Source organism: Nannobrachium achirus (genome assembly GCF_963921795.1).
Source record: "Nannobrachium achirus genome assembly, chromosome: 9".
Classification (NCBI taxonomy): Eukaryota; Metazoa; Chordata; class Actinopteri; order Myctophiformes; family Myctophidae; genus Nannobrachium; species Nannobrachium achirus.
In genome coordinates, this window is record NC_137818.1 from 62,032,751 (window position 1) to 62,049,598 (window position 16,848).

The following is a 16,848-nucleotide window of genomic DNA, read 5'->3' on the forward strand; positions in this document are numbered from 1 at the left end:
TTTTGCCCAACTCCGCAAGTCTGTGCACGCGTCAGCGTAAATACATCATGCAAGCAAAGGGTTTTAGTGTCCATGGTTTCTGTCAAGATATGTCTGTAGATAAAGAGGGACCAAGCCAAGCAGAGTCTTCTAAATAAAACCCAACCAGTGGGTACAGCCTACGACAGTCAGAGGCGTCGCACCACATTCTGGGCCCTGGGTGCTTCAACTATTGAAAAATAGCAGATATACAAGCTCACAGCGTGGCACCGAGTGCCGCGCTGCGAGCTTGTAGATCTGCTATTTTTTTTTAAATCTTGAAACATTTGTGCAAGTCTTTGAATATTTCATGTTTCTATGTCAGTGTTGCTCAAACTTCTTCATGTCAAGGACCCCCAAAATGATATGTATTTGGCCACGGACCCCCATCTCAAAATATTTCCAGAAGCTGAATTTGAGTTCCAAATGTTCGCTTAAAAAATACATGAATTCAAAGATTTGCACACATTTTCACAACTTTTCAAAAATAGCAGATCTACAAGCTCGCAGCCGCGCTGTGAGCTTGTATATCTGCTATTTTTCAATAGCTAAAATATAAATTAATTAAGGCCCCTCCACCCTAGTAACTCAGTCCCCCCCCCCCCCTTGTGACGCCCCTGTTTTTTAGGGTGAACTACTCCTTTAGCAATCACCACCATCATTATCAGTATGTTCAGCATCACCATTCTTTGGCTTTCTTGATCTCTGCCTTCCTCTGTTCGCGAAGATTGAATTCATATTCGTTGCTCTGCCTCCCAGATGAGTTGCTGAGGTGTTGGCACCGGCGCGTCCAGATGTTTATGAATATGAATTATGAATGATTGCATCTGTGCGCCTGGCAGGAACAATTATCATGGGCTATTTTAGTTTCCTGGTATTACGCCGCATTCAGAGTTGTCGATGGTTACCAGACCGGAGAGAAAAATGTCTTTCACATGCACCCCCGCCCCCAAACTCTCTCTCTCCTTCTCTTTCTCTCTCTTTTTCTGTCTGTCTGTCTACCTGGGGTATACCACAAGAGATACCCTACCGTGAATGGAATACGAAATCACCTCCTCAAGTCAATTTGCCTAAGTACATTATAATAGTTTTAATATGTATATGCTTCCACAGGGCGAGGAGCTGGAATGTGACTTTGGGACAGAGCAGCGCTACGGGGCCCGGTGGTTGAACGGCTCCACCGTGCAGTGCAGTGGAGTCATGGTAAGTAACAGTTCCACAGTGCACAGAGTCACAATAAGTCAGTGGTTCTCAAAGTGGATTCCAGGGACTTTGTTTCTGGGGGTCCAAATTGACCCAAACAAGTCTGCAACTCTAACAATATACAAATGGAACCAAATGGTCCATTTGGTTCCATTTGTATACAGCCAGAGTTAAGGGGAGACATTGACATTTAAAGAGGTGGTGCCATAGTTTTGTACTTTTTCTGGTTTTCATGTGTCTAGGAGGTTGACAGTACTTCATTAGACCCCCCTGGTGTGGTTGTTATGAGCAATTATGTATTCCCTTTGTATTTGGGGTTTCTTCCTGGAGGCTGACACCTTGTGGGTCAAAAGTGCCGATCCAAAAACACAAATGACATCACATAATCATCCCCTCCCCTTTTACCATTCACCCAACACACGTGGGTGTGGCTAACTTCATGGGGGGGTCACCACCCACCTGACAACCAGGCATACGTAATGAACTGGTGGGTGTGGCCACATAAAAACTTAATTTGAACAAAAACAAAAAACCTTCCTTCTAGTATAATCATAATACCTGATGATCATGTTTTAGGGAGGGGAAAACATCATGGCACTGAGGCCTTGAAATGTGAACGTTTGAGAAACAATAAGTAACAGTAGCCTCACTGTAAGAAACAGTTCCACAGCCAGTCTGAGTAAAGAACCAGCTCAGTTGTACCTCTGGACTCGTTGCTATTATTACCATTTATTTTTTTGTACCTTTATTTTTCTCGGCTAGTTGACTAATAACCTATTATTATCTAGAACATCAGCCTGGGATGAGTAACTGTAGGTGGAAAGAGGATCACGCACGCACGCACTCACGCACGCACGCGCTTGCGCGCATGCACACACACACGCACGCACGCACGCACGCACGCACACACACACACACACACACACACACACACACACACACACACACACACACACACACACACACACACACACACACACACACTCGCACAGACATTCAATTGATATGCCTACTCCTACCATGGTCTCATAATGGTGCTACGAAGCCATTTCACAGTAGCTGTTATCAAGTATCCCAGTGCCATGACTCGTCTGATCACTGGTGCTGTTGTCTGTCCCCAGGCACGTGCACACATAGACATCAAAGGGGGCTTGAGCCCATGCCCTTTTATGTGTCTGTAAAAAGTGCCCTCTCCAGACCATGAATGCAGTTTTTACTATGGTGAAAGAAATGCAAATGTCCTCTTTCCATGCCACACCTGAAGGCAGCATTCAAGATAACTGCCTCGTCCAAACTCTCCTGAACTTGAATTCAGCATCTTATGTTGAAAGAAGTGCCCTCTCTGTGTAGAAATCAAGCCTCGAAAATAGCCGACCTCCAAGCTCACAACGCGTCGCAGCGCTACGCGTTGTGAGCTTGGAGGTCTGCTATTTTCGATATTTTCACCAATAGGCCCTTTTAGAAGTTTCAGCTCCTGCCTCTCTAACATTCTCTGTCTGCACGTCCTTGTCTGTCCCTGCAGTTGCACACGACACAATGGAACCAGGTGTACCACCTTGTTCTGCGGAGAAGAGGATACCCTGTGAAATACATCGACAGCCCCGAGCAGTTGAAAGGTAAGGTGGGCTTTTCAAAGTGGGTACTTGAGGTGGTCCCGGCAGGGGCTCCCCGGTGAAACGAGGACAAGTTTAAACGCTAGCCCAGGGATCGTCAACGTTTTCAGGCCAAGGACCCCTTAGTTGAGAGAGAGATGAAGCAGGGACCCCCACATCCTGTTACCATATAGTGTCATCGCTTTGACAGCACAATCATCAGTGTGTTTTGGATTCATGTCAATTTGTGTTTTCAGATATGTAACCACTTGAACCGTCAATACTTAATAAACTTGACCTTTCACTCTGTACTTAGTCTGCTCTTTTCCCGCTCTACACAAAACCTCTTTGCCAAAAATAGCCGATCTACAAGCTCACAACGCCTCGCAGCGCGAGGCGCTGTGAGCTTGTAGATCTGCTATTTTTGGCAAAAGTTCTCAGAATATGGACGCTAGGGTTCAAGTGGTTATTATAGAAATGGAAAAAAGATAGAAAAGCTTCTATCAGACAAAGATTTGGAGGACCCCCAGTAGTAACTCTGGGGACCCCCTAGGGGTCCCGGACCCCCTGTTGAAGACCCCTGCACTAGCCCTATTCCATTTCCAGCTATTTGGAAACAGACGATCCATAAGCTCACGGTGTGTGAGCTTATTTGAAAAAAAAAAGTTGACAAACCTTCACATACGGCGGTCCCTGGCACCAACTCTGGCCAAATACTGTACATATCATATATCAACATATCAATTGGGGTCCTTGACGTGAAAATGTGTGAGAACTATTGCAGCAAGAGATAAGACTGATGTAAACATCGTAGTGAAAGACAGATGGACGCACGTCGTCCTCGGTGATGTTTGTGATTATGGTTCCCTTTTCCCACAATTGCTGGTAATTAGATCGTCGCAGAATAGACCAAATCTTGACTACATGTGCTACGAGCATGCCTATCATTCCCCTTGCTTATACACCGTAAAGGACAACTTTAGTTTTTTACAACAAGGGTTCATATTTTAGATAATTAAAGAATATGAAAGATGAGTGTTAAAATTATTTCATTGACTTCTTCGTTTTAGAGATTCTTATTTCAGTGGTTGCATGCGTACAAGTGGCTAAATATGTAATTTTACACAGAATAAGCCCATTCCCAAGATACAACGCAACCTTTCATGGTTGGATGTGACTTATGGGGGCTAGAAGTGTTACTGTAAATAGGAATAAAGAAACTGCTGGCTTATTGTGTCAAAAAAGATATTTAGCCACTTGTACGCGTGCCCCCATGCGTACGCATGCCCCACATTTTAGCACGGTAAACGCGATAAAACAATAGAACGAAGCAGATGAAAACATTTTAACCCTCACCTTTTCTTTTCTCTAATTACAATCTAAAATATGAACCCTTGTTGTAAAAAAACAAAGTTGTCCTTTAAAAGAAAAAGACAAAAAAACAAAACAAAACGATCACCCACAAAAAGAAAAAAACACATCCAGTCTCACTCTCGCTTATTATACACATTTATGTCCAACAACACATCGTTTCGCAAACAAATGACAATTTTCCATACCACTACATTACACTACCGCCTAATTATACCGTAATTATGGACGGGAGCTGTAATTTGAAAAGGTTACCAAATCCTCCACCAAGCCGCGCACTTAGGCATTGTTGCATATAAAAAAAAATCCCAAGCGCCATAACAACAGCGTGCGCTCGCTGCCGAACGAGCGGTGGTCGTCGGCGTCTGTGTTTTTTAACTTGGCGTCTCGTTCCAACCTCCAGTGGAGCTACGAGCCCCCCCATTCCATTCCCTTCCCCCGTTTCCAGCGCCAGATGCCGGCGCTCGTACGCGCCATGTGTCTGCCATGTGAACAACGCATGCCGAAACAACAGGCCGGGCCTCCTGCCAGACACACTCTGCACAGTTATAGAACTGAGCTGATGTTTCCGAGCATGCGGAGTCATCACAATCATGTATACACACACACACACAAAATTTGAGCGCATACTGTACATACACATGGACATACACACACACGCACGCACACACACACAAACACACACACAGAGGAATGCAGATGCACAAATGTGGGTGCGTGTGCACGCACGCACAAGAGTATATATATCGTCGTTGTCGGGTGGAAACCTTGTATGTCCAAAACCGTTCGTTTTGCATTTATCATTTCTAAAATGATTTAAACTAGTGAAAACAGCCGATCTACATGTAGATCTGCTGTTTTCACTACTTTTGTGTGACGGCCCTGTGTGATGAAGCAGGGCTTTACTTTGCGAAAACATTCCATATTTTACATTTTTGAGAATAGATATATATTTTTTTGATTTACCAGACTGTAATACTTGTGGAAAGTGGAAAAACAGTACATCTCCAACAGTTTGTGGAACAACAGTATAAGTCCGTACAAGCAATAATCAGCAGACAAAGGGAGCAGATAACATTAAAACAGACAATTGAACAAAATGAGGGGGGCGTGCATTAACAATTTAACAGATTAAATTGCAAAGTTTGACTAGTTTGTGGCTTACAGTCCGGTAAATCAAAAAATATCTATATTAAAAAAAAATATATATATATATGGACTTGGACTGTTATTCGTCTCAGGTACTCATTTGAAACTTGGAGATGCGGAGTTTCCACCCGACAACGATATCGTCACTGTCGGGCAGAAACCTCATATCTCCAAGTTTCAAATTTGTATGTTTTTTTTTTCGCAAAGCAAAGCCCTACTTCCTCATACAAGGCTGTCAACACAAAAGTAGTGAAAACAGAAGATCTACAAGCACACAGCGCCTCGCGGTGCGAGGCGTTGTGTGCTTGTAGATCGGCTGTTTTCACATACAAGGTTTCCACCCGACAACAACGATATACAGATACAAATGGGTTTGCGCACTGGGAGGCTTACTGGAACGTGAACATGATCATGTGTTTATGCCTGGTTCTTTGTTCTTCCTTGCACCAGCAACTACAGTGTTAGTGTACAGTACCTCTCCTGCACTCTTCTCCGCTGATTTATTTTTATAGCCACGTATGTGTCATTCTGCAGACGCTCATCCTACTTATCCGTGACACGCAGGCCCATGTGGTTCGGATAATCCTGTAAAAAGCACCTCGTGATTTCCCCAGCGCTGTGATTTTAACCGACGAAACCAAAACTTTTGGTCAACGGTGGCTGGTTTTGCAATAACAACATGATCCTTCTGCTTGTTCCATGTTTACCCGTGTTTTCTCATCCCCACCGGTGTTGATTTTGTCGACTAAAACTATGACAGAAAATGTTTGTCGACTGCGTTTTTTTTTTTTTTTTTTCACTGACGAAAACTAAATAAAAACTAAGCTGTGATGACTAAAACTCAGACTAAATATATTGGAAAATTTCGTCAACAAAATAAAAACTAGACTAATATGTTGGGGAGGGACTGGCGGAGAAGAGAGTCATTTTATGTTTGGTTGCTCTCCGGTGTTGCGTGCTGAAAATAGCCAATCTACAAGCTCACAACACGTCGCGCTGCGACGTGTTGTGAGCCAAGTGTAAAATCAGTCATTACGATGCCATCAAGGCCTGCCAAAATACATTTCAGTCGACTAAATCAACTGTAGATTTAGTTACTTATGATATTTATTTAGTCAACTAAAACTAGACTAAAACAAAAACCTTTCAGGTAAATTATGACTAAAACTAAATGACATTTTACTCAAAAGACTATGACTAAAACTAAATCAAAATTTGCTGTCAAAAACAACACTGATCCCCCCTCTCTCTCTCTCTCTCTCTAGTGGAGGTGTACAACTGTGGCGTGGGCAGTTCTGACTGCTCCCAGTGCTGGGGCCGGGAGGACCAAGGCCATCTCTGTGGCTGGTGTGACAACGGCTGTCGGCCCCGGGACGACTGTCAGCCTATCAGGGACCAGTGTCCCGCCCCGGAGATCCACAAGGTAAGATCACACGTCGTCCGCTGACGATCACATTCCACAAATGCTGCCGTTCCTTCCGCTTGCAACCGCTTATATCCAACCTGGTGTCCCGGTTTTGGGCATGTCATCATATAGAGCCAAGGATCCCTTAGTTGAGAGAGAGATGAAGCAGGGACCCCCACAACCTTTTCATACATTCCATTTAGTTTCATCGTTTGACAGCACGATCATCAGTGTATTTTGGATTCATGTCAATTTATGTTTTCAGATAATTAACCACTTGAGCCGTTATTACCTGATAAACTTGACTTTTTACTCTGTACTTAGTCTGCTCTTTTTCCCCTCTACACCAAACCTCTTTGCCGAAAATAGCCGATACAAGCTCTACAAGCTGTGAGCTTGTAGATCTGCTATCTTTGGCTACGGTTCTCAGAATATGGACACTAGGGTTCAAGTTGTTAATGTAAAAAGGATTGGAAGATTTGGAGGACCCCCTGTAGTAACTCTGTGGACCCCCTGATATAGACAAAAAATGTCACAACTTGACAAAGAGTTTTAAATATTGCAGAAAAGGAAAATACCTGATCTACAAGTTCACAACGTGCCGCTATGCGACAGGCGGAGAGCTTGTAGATCGGAAGTATAATATAAGGCTTAAGGTTAACCTCTCTCCCCTTTACTTGCCCCTCACCTCCATTTCACATCAGTGAAGTGGTGAATCATGTGGTCAGACACCAGAGATGTAAAAGAGTCTTTGATCTCGAGTCAAGTCCGAGTCACGAGTCTTTGATCTCGAGTCACGAGTCGAGTCGAGTCTTTAGTGGGTCAGCCCGAGTCGAGTCACGAGTCTTTCATCACGAGTCACGAGTCGAGTCACGACTCACGAGTCACATAAATACCAAGTTAGCTGAAGTAAAATAGCTGATGATGAGCTAAACATGTGTGTTTTATTTCGCCGTTTTAATATTTAAATCTTACGATGAAAGGTCCATGCAGACGGCTGTGTCTGTGGCACCAGAGAGGAAAGAAGAAAGGAGAAGTAAAGGCCAATATTTGTCGGGCTTGTCATGCATTATAGTGCTTAAAATAAAGATTGTTCACGAGTCTTATGAGCTCGAGTCGAGTCGAGTCGAGTCTCGAGTCTTTGAGGGGCGAGTCCGAGTCGAGTCTCGAGTCTTTGAGGGGCGAGTCCGAGTCGAGTGACGAGTCTCCAAAAACGCGACTTGAGTTGACTCGAGTCGCGAGTCTTTAACTCGAGTCCCCATCTCTGTCAGACACATCAGTGAAGTGGTGAATCATGTGGTCAGACACACAGTGAAGGGGTGAATCATGTGGTCAGACACACAGTGAAGGGGTGAATCATGTGGTCAGACACACAGTGAAGTGGTGAATCACGTGGTCAGACACATCAGTGAAGTGGTGAATCATGTGGTCAGACACACAGTGAAGTGGTGAATCATGTGGTCAGACACATCAGTGAAGTGGTGAATCATGTGGTCAGACACATAGTGAAGTGGTGAATCATGTGGTCAGACACACAGTGAAGTGGTGAATCATGTGGTCAGACACACAGTGAAGTGGTGAATCACGTGGTCAGACACATCAGTGAAGTAGTGAATCATGTGGTCAGACACACAGTGAAGTAGTGAATCATGTGGTCAGACACACAGTGAAGTGGTGAATCACGTGGTCAGACACATCAGTGAAGTGGTGAATCACGTGGTCAGACACATCAGTGAAGTAGTGAATCATGTGGTCAGACACACAGTGAAGTAGTGAATCATGTGGTCAGACACACAGTGAAGTGGTGAATCACGTGGTCAGACACATCAGTGAAGTGGTGAATCACGTGGTCAGACACATCAGTGAAGTGGTGAATCATGTGGTCAGACACATCAGTGAAGTAGTGAATCATGTGGTCAGACACACAGTGAAGTAGTGAATCATGTGGTCAGACACATCAGTGAAGTGGTGAATCATGTGGTCAGACACATCAGTGAAGTGGTGAATCATGTGGTCAGACACATAGTGAAGTAGTGAATCATGTGGTCAGACACACAGTGAAGTGGTGAATCATGTGGTCAGACACACAGTGAAGTAGTGAATCATGTGGTCAGACACATCAGTGAAGTGGTGAATCATGTGGTCAGACACACAGTGAAGTGGTGAATCATGTGGTCAGACACACAGTGAAGTGGTGAATCATGTGGTCAGACACACAGTGAAGTGGTGAATCATGTGGTCAGACACATCAGTGAAGTGGTGAATCACGTGGTCAGACACATCAGTGAAGTGGTGAATCATGTGGTCAGACACATCAGTGAAGTAGTGAATCATGTGGTCAGACACACAGTGAAGTAGTGAATCATGTGGTCAGACACATCAGTGAAGTGGTGAATCATGTGGTCAGACACATCAGTGAAGTGGTGAATCATGTGGTCAGACACATCAGTGAAGTAGTGAATCATGTGGTCAGACACATCAGTGAAGTGGTGAATCATGTGGTCAGACACATCAGTGAAGTGGTGAATCATGTGGTCAGACACATCAGTGAAGTAGTGAATCATGTGGTCAGACACATCAGTGAAGTGGTGAATCATGTGGTCAGACACATCAGTGAAGTGGTGAATCATGTGGTCAGACACATAGTGAAGTAGTGAATCATGTGGTCAGACACACAGTGAAGTGGTGAATCATGTGGTCAGACACACAGTGAAGTAGTGAATCATGTGGTCAGACACATCAGTGAAGTGGTGAATCATGTGGTCAGACACACAGTGAAGTGGTGAATCATGTGGTCAGACACATCAGTGAAGTAGTGAATCATGTGGTCAGACACATCAGTGAAGTGGTGAATCATGTGGTCAGACACACAGTGAAGTGGTGAATCATGTGGTCAGACACATCAGTGAAGTAGTGAATCATGTGGTCAGACACATCAGTGAAGTAGTGAATCATGTGGTCAGACACATCAGTGAAGTGGTGAATCATGTGGTCAGACACATCAGTGAAGTGGTGAATCATGTGGTCAGACACACAGTGAAGTGGTGAATCATGTGGTCAGACACATCAGTGAAGTGGTGAATCATGTGGTCAGACACACAGTGAAGTAGTGAATCATGTGGTCAGACACATCAGTGAAGTGGTGAATCATGTGGTCAGACACACAGTGAAGTGGTGAATCATGTGGTCAGACACATCAGTGAAGTAGTGAATCATGTGGTCAGACACACAGTGAAGTGGTGAATCATGTGGTCAGACACACAGTGAAGTGGTGAATCATGTGGTCAGACACATCAGTGAAGTGGTGAATCATGTGGTCAGACACATAGTGAAGTAGTGAATCATGTGGTCAGACACACAGTGAAGTGGTGAATCATGTGGTCAGACACACAGTGAAGTAGTGAATCATGTGGTCAGACACATCAGTGAAGTGGTGAATCATGTGGTCAGACACACAGTGAAGTGGTGAATCATGTGGTCAGACACACAGTGAAGTGGTGAATCATGTGGTCAGACACATCAGTGAAGTGGTGAATCATGTGGTCAGACACACAGTGAAGTGGTGAATCATGTGGTCAGACACACAGTGAAGTGGTGAATCATGTGGTCAGACACACAGTGAAGTGGTGAATCATGTGGTCAGACACACAGTGAAGTGGTGAATCATGTGGTCAGACACACAGTGAAGTGGTGAATCACGTGGTCAGACACACAGTGAAGTGGTGAATCATGTGGTCAGACACACAGTGAAGTGGTGAATCATGTGGTCAGACACATCAGTGAAGTGGTGAATCATGTGGTCAGACACACAGTGAAGTAGTGAATCATGTGGTCAGACACATCAGTGAAGTAGTGAATCATGTGGTCAGACACACAGTGAAGTGGTGAATCATGTGGTCAGACACATCAGTGAAGTGGTGAATCATGTGGTCAGACACACAGTGAAGTAGTGAATCATGTGGTCAGACACACAGTGAAGTAGTGAATCATGTGGTCAGACACACAGTGAAGTAGTGAATCATGTGGTCAGACACATCAGTGAAGTAGTGAATCATGTGGTCAGACACACAGTGAAGTAGTGAATCATGTGGTCAGACACACAGTGAAGTGGTGAATCACGTGGTCAGACACATCAGTGAAGTAGTGAATCATGTGGTCAGACACATCAGTGAAGTGGTGAATCACGTGGTCAGACACATCAGTGAAGTGGTGAATCATGTGGTCAGACACATCAGTGAAGTAGTGAATCATGTGGTCAGACACATCAGTGAAGTGGTGAATCATGTGGTCAGACACATCAGTGAAGTGGTGAATCATGTGGTCAGACACATAGTGAAGTAGTGAATCATGTGGTCAGACACACAGTGAAGTAGTGAATCATGTGGTCAGACACACAGTGAAGTAGTGAATCATGTGGTCAGACACACAGTGAAGTGGTGAATCATGTGGTCAGACACACAGTGAAGTAGTGAATCATGTGGTCAGACACACAGTGAAGTAGTGAATCATGTGGTCAGACACACAGTGAAGTAGTGAATCATGTGGTCAGACACACAGTGAAGTAGTGAATCATGTGGTCAGACACATCAGTGAAGTGGTGAATCATGTGGTCAGACACACAGTGAAGTAGTGAATCATGTGGTCAGACACACAGTGAAGTAGTGAATCATGTGGTCAGACACATCAGTGAAGTGGTGAATCATGTGGTCAGACACACAGTGAAGTGGTGAATCATGTGGTCAGACACACAGTGAAGTGGTGAATCATGTGGTCAGACACACAGTGAAGTGGTGAATCATGTGGTCAGACACACAGTGAAGTGGTGAATCACGTGGTCAGACACACAGTGAAGTGGTGAATCATGTGGTCAGACACACAGTGAAGTAGTGAATCATGTGGTCAGACACATCAGTGAAGTGGTGAATCATGTGGTCAGACACATCAGTGAAGTGGTGAATCATGTGGTCAGACACATCAGTGAAGTGGTGAATCATGTGGTCAGACACATCAGTGAAGTAGTGAATCATGTGGTCAGACACATCAGTGAAGTAGTGAATCATGTGGTCAGACACATCAGTGAAGTAGTGAATCATGTGGTCAGACACACAGTGAAGTGGTGAATCATGTGGTCAGACACACAGTGAAGTGGTGAATCATGTGGTCAGACACACAGTGAAGTAGTGAATCATGTGGTCAGACACACAGTGAAGTGGTGAATCATGTGGTCAGACACACAGTGAAGTGGTGAATCATGTGGTCAAACACATCAGTGAAGTGGTGAATCACGTGGTCAGACACATCAGTGAAGTAGTGAATCATGTGGTCAGACACACAGTGAAGTGGTGAATCATGTGGTCAGACACACAGTGAAGTGGTGAATCATGTGGTCAGACACATCAGTGAAGTGGTGAATCATGTGGTCAGACACACAGTGAAGTGGTGAATCATGTGGTCAGACACACAGTGAAGTGGTGAATCATGTGGTCAGACACATCAGTGAAGTGGTGAATCACGTGGTCAGACACATCAGTGAAGTGGTGAATCATGTGGTCAGACACATCAGTGAAGTGGTGAATCGCGCGTGAGTCGCGAGGCGGAGGTTGCACCCGCGGCCCCTTTTGCGCCGTCCGTGTTGATTTCGTTGACTAAAACTATGACGAAAAATGTTTGTCGACTGCGTTTTTTTTCACTGACGAAAACTAAATAAAAACGAAATAAAGCGGTAATGACTAAAACTAAATATATTGACTATTTCGTCAACAAAATAAAAACTAGACTAAAATGTTAGGGAGGGACTAGTGGAGAAGAGAGTAATTTTATGTTTGGTTGCTCTCAGGTGTTGCGTGCTGAAAATAGCAGATCTACAAGCTCACAACGCATCGCAGCGCGACGCGTTGTGAGCTTGTAGATCTATTTTCAGCACACAACCAAATGTAAAATCAGTCATTAAGATGCCATCAAGGCCTGCCAAAATACATTTTAGTTGACTAAATCAACTGTAGATTTAGTCGCCCAAAATCTTATGATATTTAGTCGACTAAAATGAGACTAAAACTAAAACTTTTCAGGTGACTAAATTATGACTACAGTTAAATGACATTTTATTCAAAAGACCATGACTAAAACTAAATCAAAATTTGCCGTCAAAAACAACACTGTTCGTCAGCTGACGGCTGGGGTTTACTTTGGGAGCGGAGAGATTGTTTGAACAGGCTTTCGATAAAGCGGCTTCAGCCTGTAACAACACAGCCCGCTTTGCACTGTATGGCGGTCGTCCGGCCCACTCAAACCACTTAGCACCGCAGAGACAACAGCTCTGAGCTAGCGGTGACTCAGGAGGGCATGGGAACGAGTACCATGTGTTCCGCCATGTGTTTCTGCCGCGTTCCTCCGCGAGCTAGCGTTGGCGTGTAGCGTGTAAACCATGTGGACGCTGCATATCGGGTGGAAACCTCGTATCTCCAAGTTTCAAGTTTGTACGTTTTTTCACCAAGTAAAGCCCTGCTTCATCATACAAGGCCGTCGCACAAAAGTAGTGAAAACAGCCGATCTGCAAGCACACAACGCCTCGCGGTGCGAGGCGTTGTGTGCTTGTAGATCTGCTGTTTTCACTAGTTTAGTTCATTTTCAAAATGATAAATACGAAACGAACGATCTTGGACATACAAGGTTTCCACCCGTCAACGACGATATGGAGGAATGATGTGTAGGGCCCTTTGTGCTGCTCTGCCACAGGAACCGGAGCTAGAGAGCGTAGCGCCATTAGGGGTTTTGTAACTGCCGACCACAATAATGGCGAAACCACATTCGGTTTCGAGAGGATTACGAGTGTTTATTTGAAGACGGGGCTCGATTCTGCGGTCGCCCCTTGCGCGGTCAGTAGTGCTGCAGCAGTGCAATAACGGTAACTGTCAGGACTGTTGGGGCTTTGAAACCGTTCACTGAACTCATCGCGGCCATCATCAGCGTTGCTTTACAACTTGTGGTCAGCACGCTGGGTCCAAACTGTAACAGTGTAACTCTGTGCGCAGGCATGTGCACACATATACTGTACATCAAAGGGGGGCTTGAGCCCCTGCCCTTTTAGCCGTCTGTAAAAAGTGCCCTCTCTCCAGACCATGAATGCAGTTTTTACTATGCTGAAAGAAATGCTAATGCCCCCTCTTTCCATGCCATACCTGAAGGCGGCATTCAAGAGAATTGCCTTGTCCAAACTCTCCTGAACTTGAATGCAGCATCTTATGTTGAAAGAATAAGGTTTGCCCTCTCTGTGAATGAATCCATGCGGTTATACACCACATCTGCAGTATTGACTTCATTATGCTTAGTTCAGTGTGTTATAACGCGCCGAAAATAGAACAGTGAAGTCATTACGTGACTCGCTCATCCCCCGGTTCCACGGAAGTAATTCTCTATGGAGATAACATTGGGTCATCTTAAATCGTCTCATATAAGCATTGCGGTCCAAAAATAAACAAACGGTCTTTGCGATATTATCGGCGAGGTGGCTCTGTATGGTTTATGATAGTCAGTCACTCATATTTGATAAAGCCTGTTTCTAGCGAAAATGTAACTAATTTGGCGACAGTAACATTAGCGTTTTCTCACCATCAGTTGATTCTTCATATCCATATGAGTCAAACCGCTGAGATCATTTGTTTATAATTGGAACACAGTTCTTATATGACGCGATCTGAAAAAGGTCTATAGGAATTTCAGAATGGGCGAAGAAAACCACGAACCAGATAGGATGTGTAAATTACGTCACACTACACTACTCTATAGCCGACCTCCGTGCTCGTTGTGAGCTTGGAGGTCTGCTATTTTCGATATTTCCACCAAAACGCCCTTTTAGAGATTTCAGCCCCTGCCTCTCTAACATTCTCTGCACGTCCCTGTCTGTGTGTGTGTGTGCGTGCGCGTGTATGTGTGGGAGGGGGGGTTCAGGTTCAGATCAAAATCCGCCGCTGGTGAAGGTTTTATCCGCGGCGCCGCCATATTAGACGGTCATGGGAAGTACGGCTCAAGTGAGGCTCAGTCGGGCCTAAACTTCCTGTTAGATAAAGCATGCTTGGCCCAGGAGAGCGAGCTGGAGGAACAAAGTGGGCTCACGCATGCACGCACGCACGCACACACACACACACACACACACACACACATACGCACACACACACACGCACACACACGCTGCGACTCAATAAGGACCACAATCTGTCACACAAATAGACTGTCTAGCAGTCTCACTCTATTATTCTTCATCCTCTGTAGCCGCCAGCGTACTGTGACTAACAGGATGCCGGGAGGATGACTTGTGTGTCTTACTTCTTCTTGCGGGACTGAAGTCAGCCGCACCGAAATACCTTATGCGTGGACGGCACACACACACACACACGCGCACGTACACAACACACATACACGCACGCACACACGCACACACACCCTCTTTCTCTCTCCCTGTTGGTATTACTATACTTGTAAGGAATTTAGGACATGAATTTTATAGATTTATTTTTTTGTTGTTGCCATTTTTTTTTACCCGAGGCTTAACTCTCCAACCCATAACCCCTGAACCCAACCTTTCCAAATGATTAATTAAGCCCCAACCCGAATATCACGTCCTAATTTTAACTCCAAAATCCTTTTAACCTTGAAATATTAAAGGACAACTTTGTTTTTTTGAACAAGGGTTCATATTTTAGATTGCAATTAGAGAAAAGAAAAGATGAGTGTTAGAATGTTTTCATATACCGCTTTCTATTGTTTTAGCGATTTTAGTATTCTGATTTCAGTGGGTGGGGGCATGCGTGGCTAATTATGTCTTTTTTAGACACAATATGCCGGCAATTTCTTTGTTACTATCTACACCAGCCCCCATAAGTCTGCCCATGAAAGATTGCGGTGCATCTTGGGAATGCACCGCATGTCTAAAAAGACATATCTAAAATATGAACCCTTGTTGTAAAAGTTGTCCTTTAATTTCTCTTGTGAGGACCGGGAAGATTGTCCTCGCAATGTCTATTTGGGGACATTTGGCCCTCACAAATATAGTAATACAAATGCACACACACATGTCATACACACACACTTTCAATAGGTGCTTCAGGAGAGTGGGGGTAGCAAGCAGAAAGGAAACTGGGGCTGTGGTTAGTCGGGGGTATGTGATGCAATGCCTTGGCAGCCATATTTTTCCCAGAGAATCCACAGGGGTTAGAGTTACAGTCCACTCAAAGTCGGAGCTCTCAGCCTCGCAGCGGAAAAGACCTCCTTCTCCTCCTCCTTCTCCTCTCCCACACTTTCACACGCACCAACCCGCCGCTCCTTCTGGTCACATACAGTCATAGTGACTAAGCACGAAGGTTAAAGGGATGAGATGTGTTTTTTTTCACTGCCCTAGCTTTGTCACATGCAATATTTATCACTAGGGGTCAAGCACTGAAATGTAAATAATGCGGTGGGGTTTTTTGTAGCAAGAAGCACTGTGGCAGAGGTTTTTTCCACCACCTCATTCCCGTATCGTCGTTGTCGGGTGGAAACCTCGTATCTCCGAGTTTCAGATGTGTACATACTTTTGCAGTGTTGATTTTGTCGACTAAAACTATGGCAAAAAAAATTTGACGACTGCGTTTTTTTCACTGACGAAAGCTAAATAAAAACGAAATAAAAACTAAGCTGTGATGACTAAAACTAAGACTAAATATATATATATATATATTGTCAATTTCGTCAACAAAATAAAAACTAGACTAAAATGTTGGGGAGGAACTATTGGAGAAGAGAGTAATTTTATGTTTGTTTGCTCTCTGGTGTTGCGTGCTGAAAATAGCCGATCTACAAGCTCACAACGTGTCGCGGCGCGAAGCGTTGTGTGCTTGTAGATCGGCTGTTTTCGCTAGTTTAAATCGTGTCTAAAATGATAAATGCAAAACGAACGGTTTTGGACATGCAAGGTTTCCACCCGACAACGACGACGTTATGCGGTATTTGTCACACACTGCGTACTTGTGAAATTGTGTATTGGTCGTGAACCGTTTGTTCCCCCGTGGCTCTTTGAACTTTGAAGTCCATTGTTTCAAAAATGATTTAGATTTTAAGTACGCCTGAAAAGGGAAC

At 44.4% G+C, this 16,848-nt stretch overlaps 1 protein-coding gene across 1 annotated transcript in view; it reads left to right on the top strand.

Moving 5' to 3' along the window:
• The window catches only part of plxnd1 (plexin D1), a 228,366-nt gene that overhangs the window by 73,925 nt on the left and 137,593 nt on the right, over positions 1–16,848 (top strand). Inside the window, exons 10-12 of the mRNA XM_080732967.1 lie at positions 1,132–1,221; positions 2,744–2,837; positions 6,599–6,756. Coding sequence (XP_080589093.1) covers positions 1,132–1,221; positions 2,744–2,837; positions 6,599–6,756 — 342 coding nt within the window. The remainder of the gene's footprint in view (positions 1–1,131; positions 1,222–2,743; positions 2,838–6,598; positions 6,757–16,848) is intronic.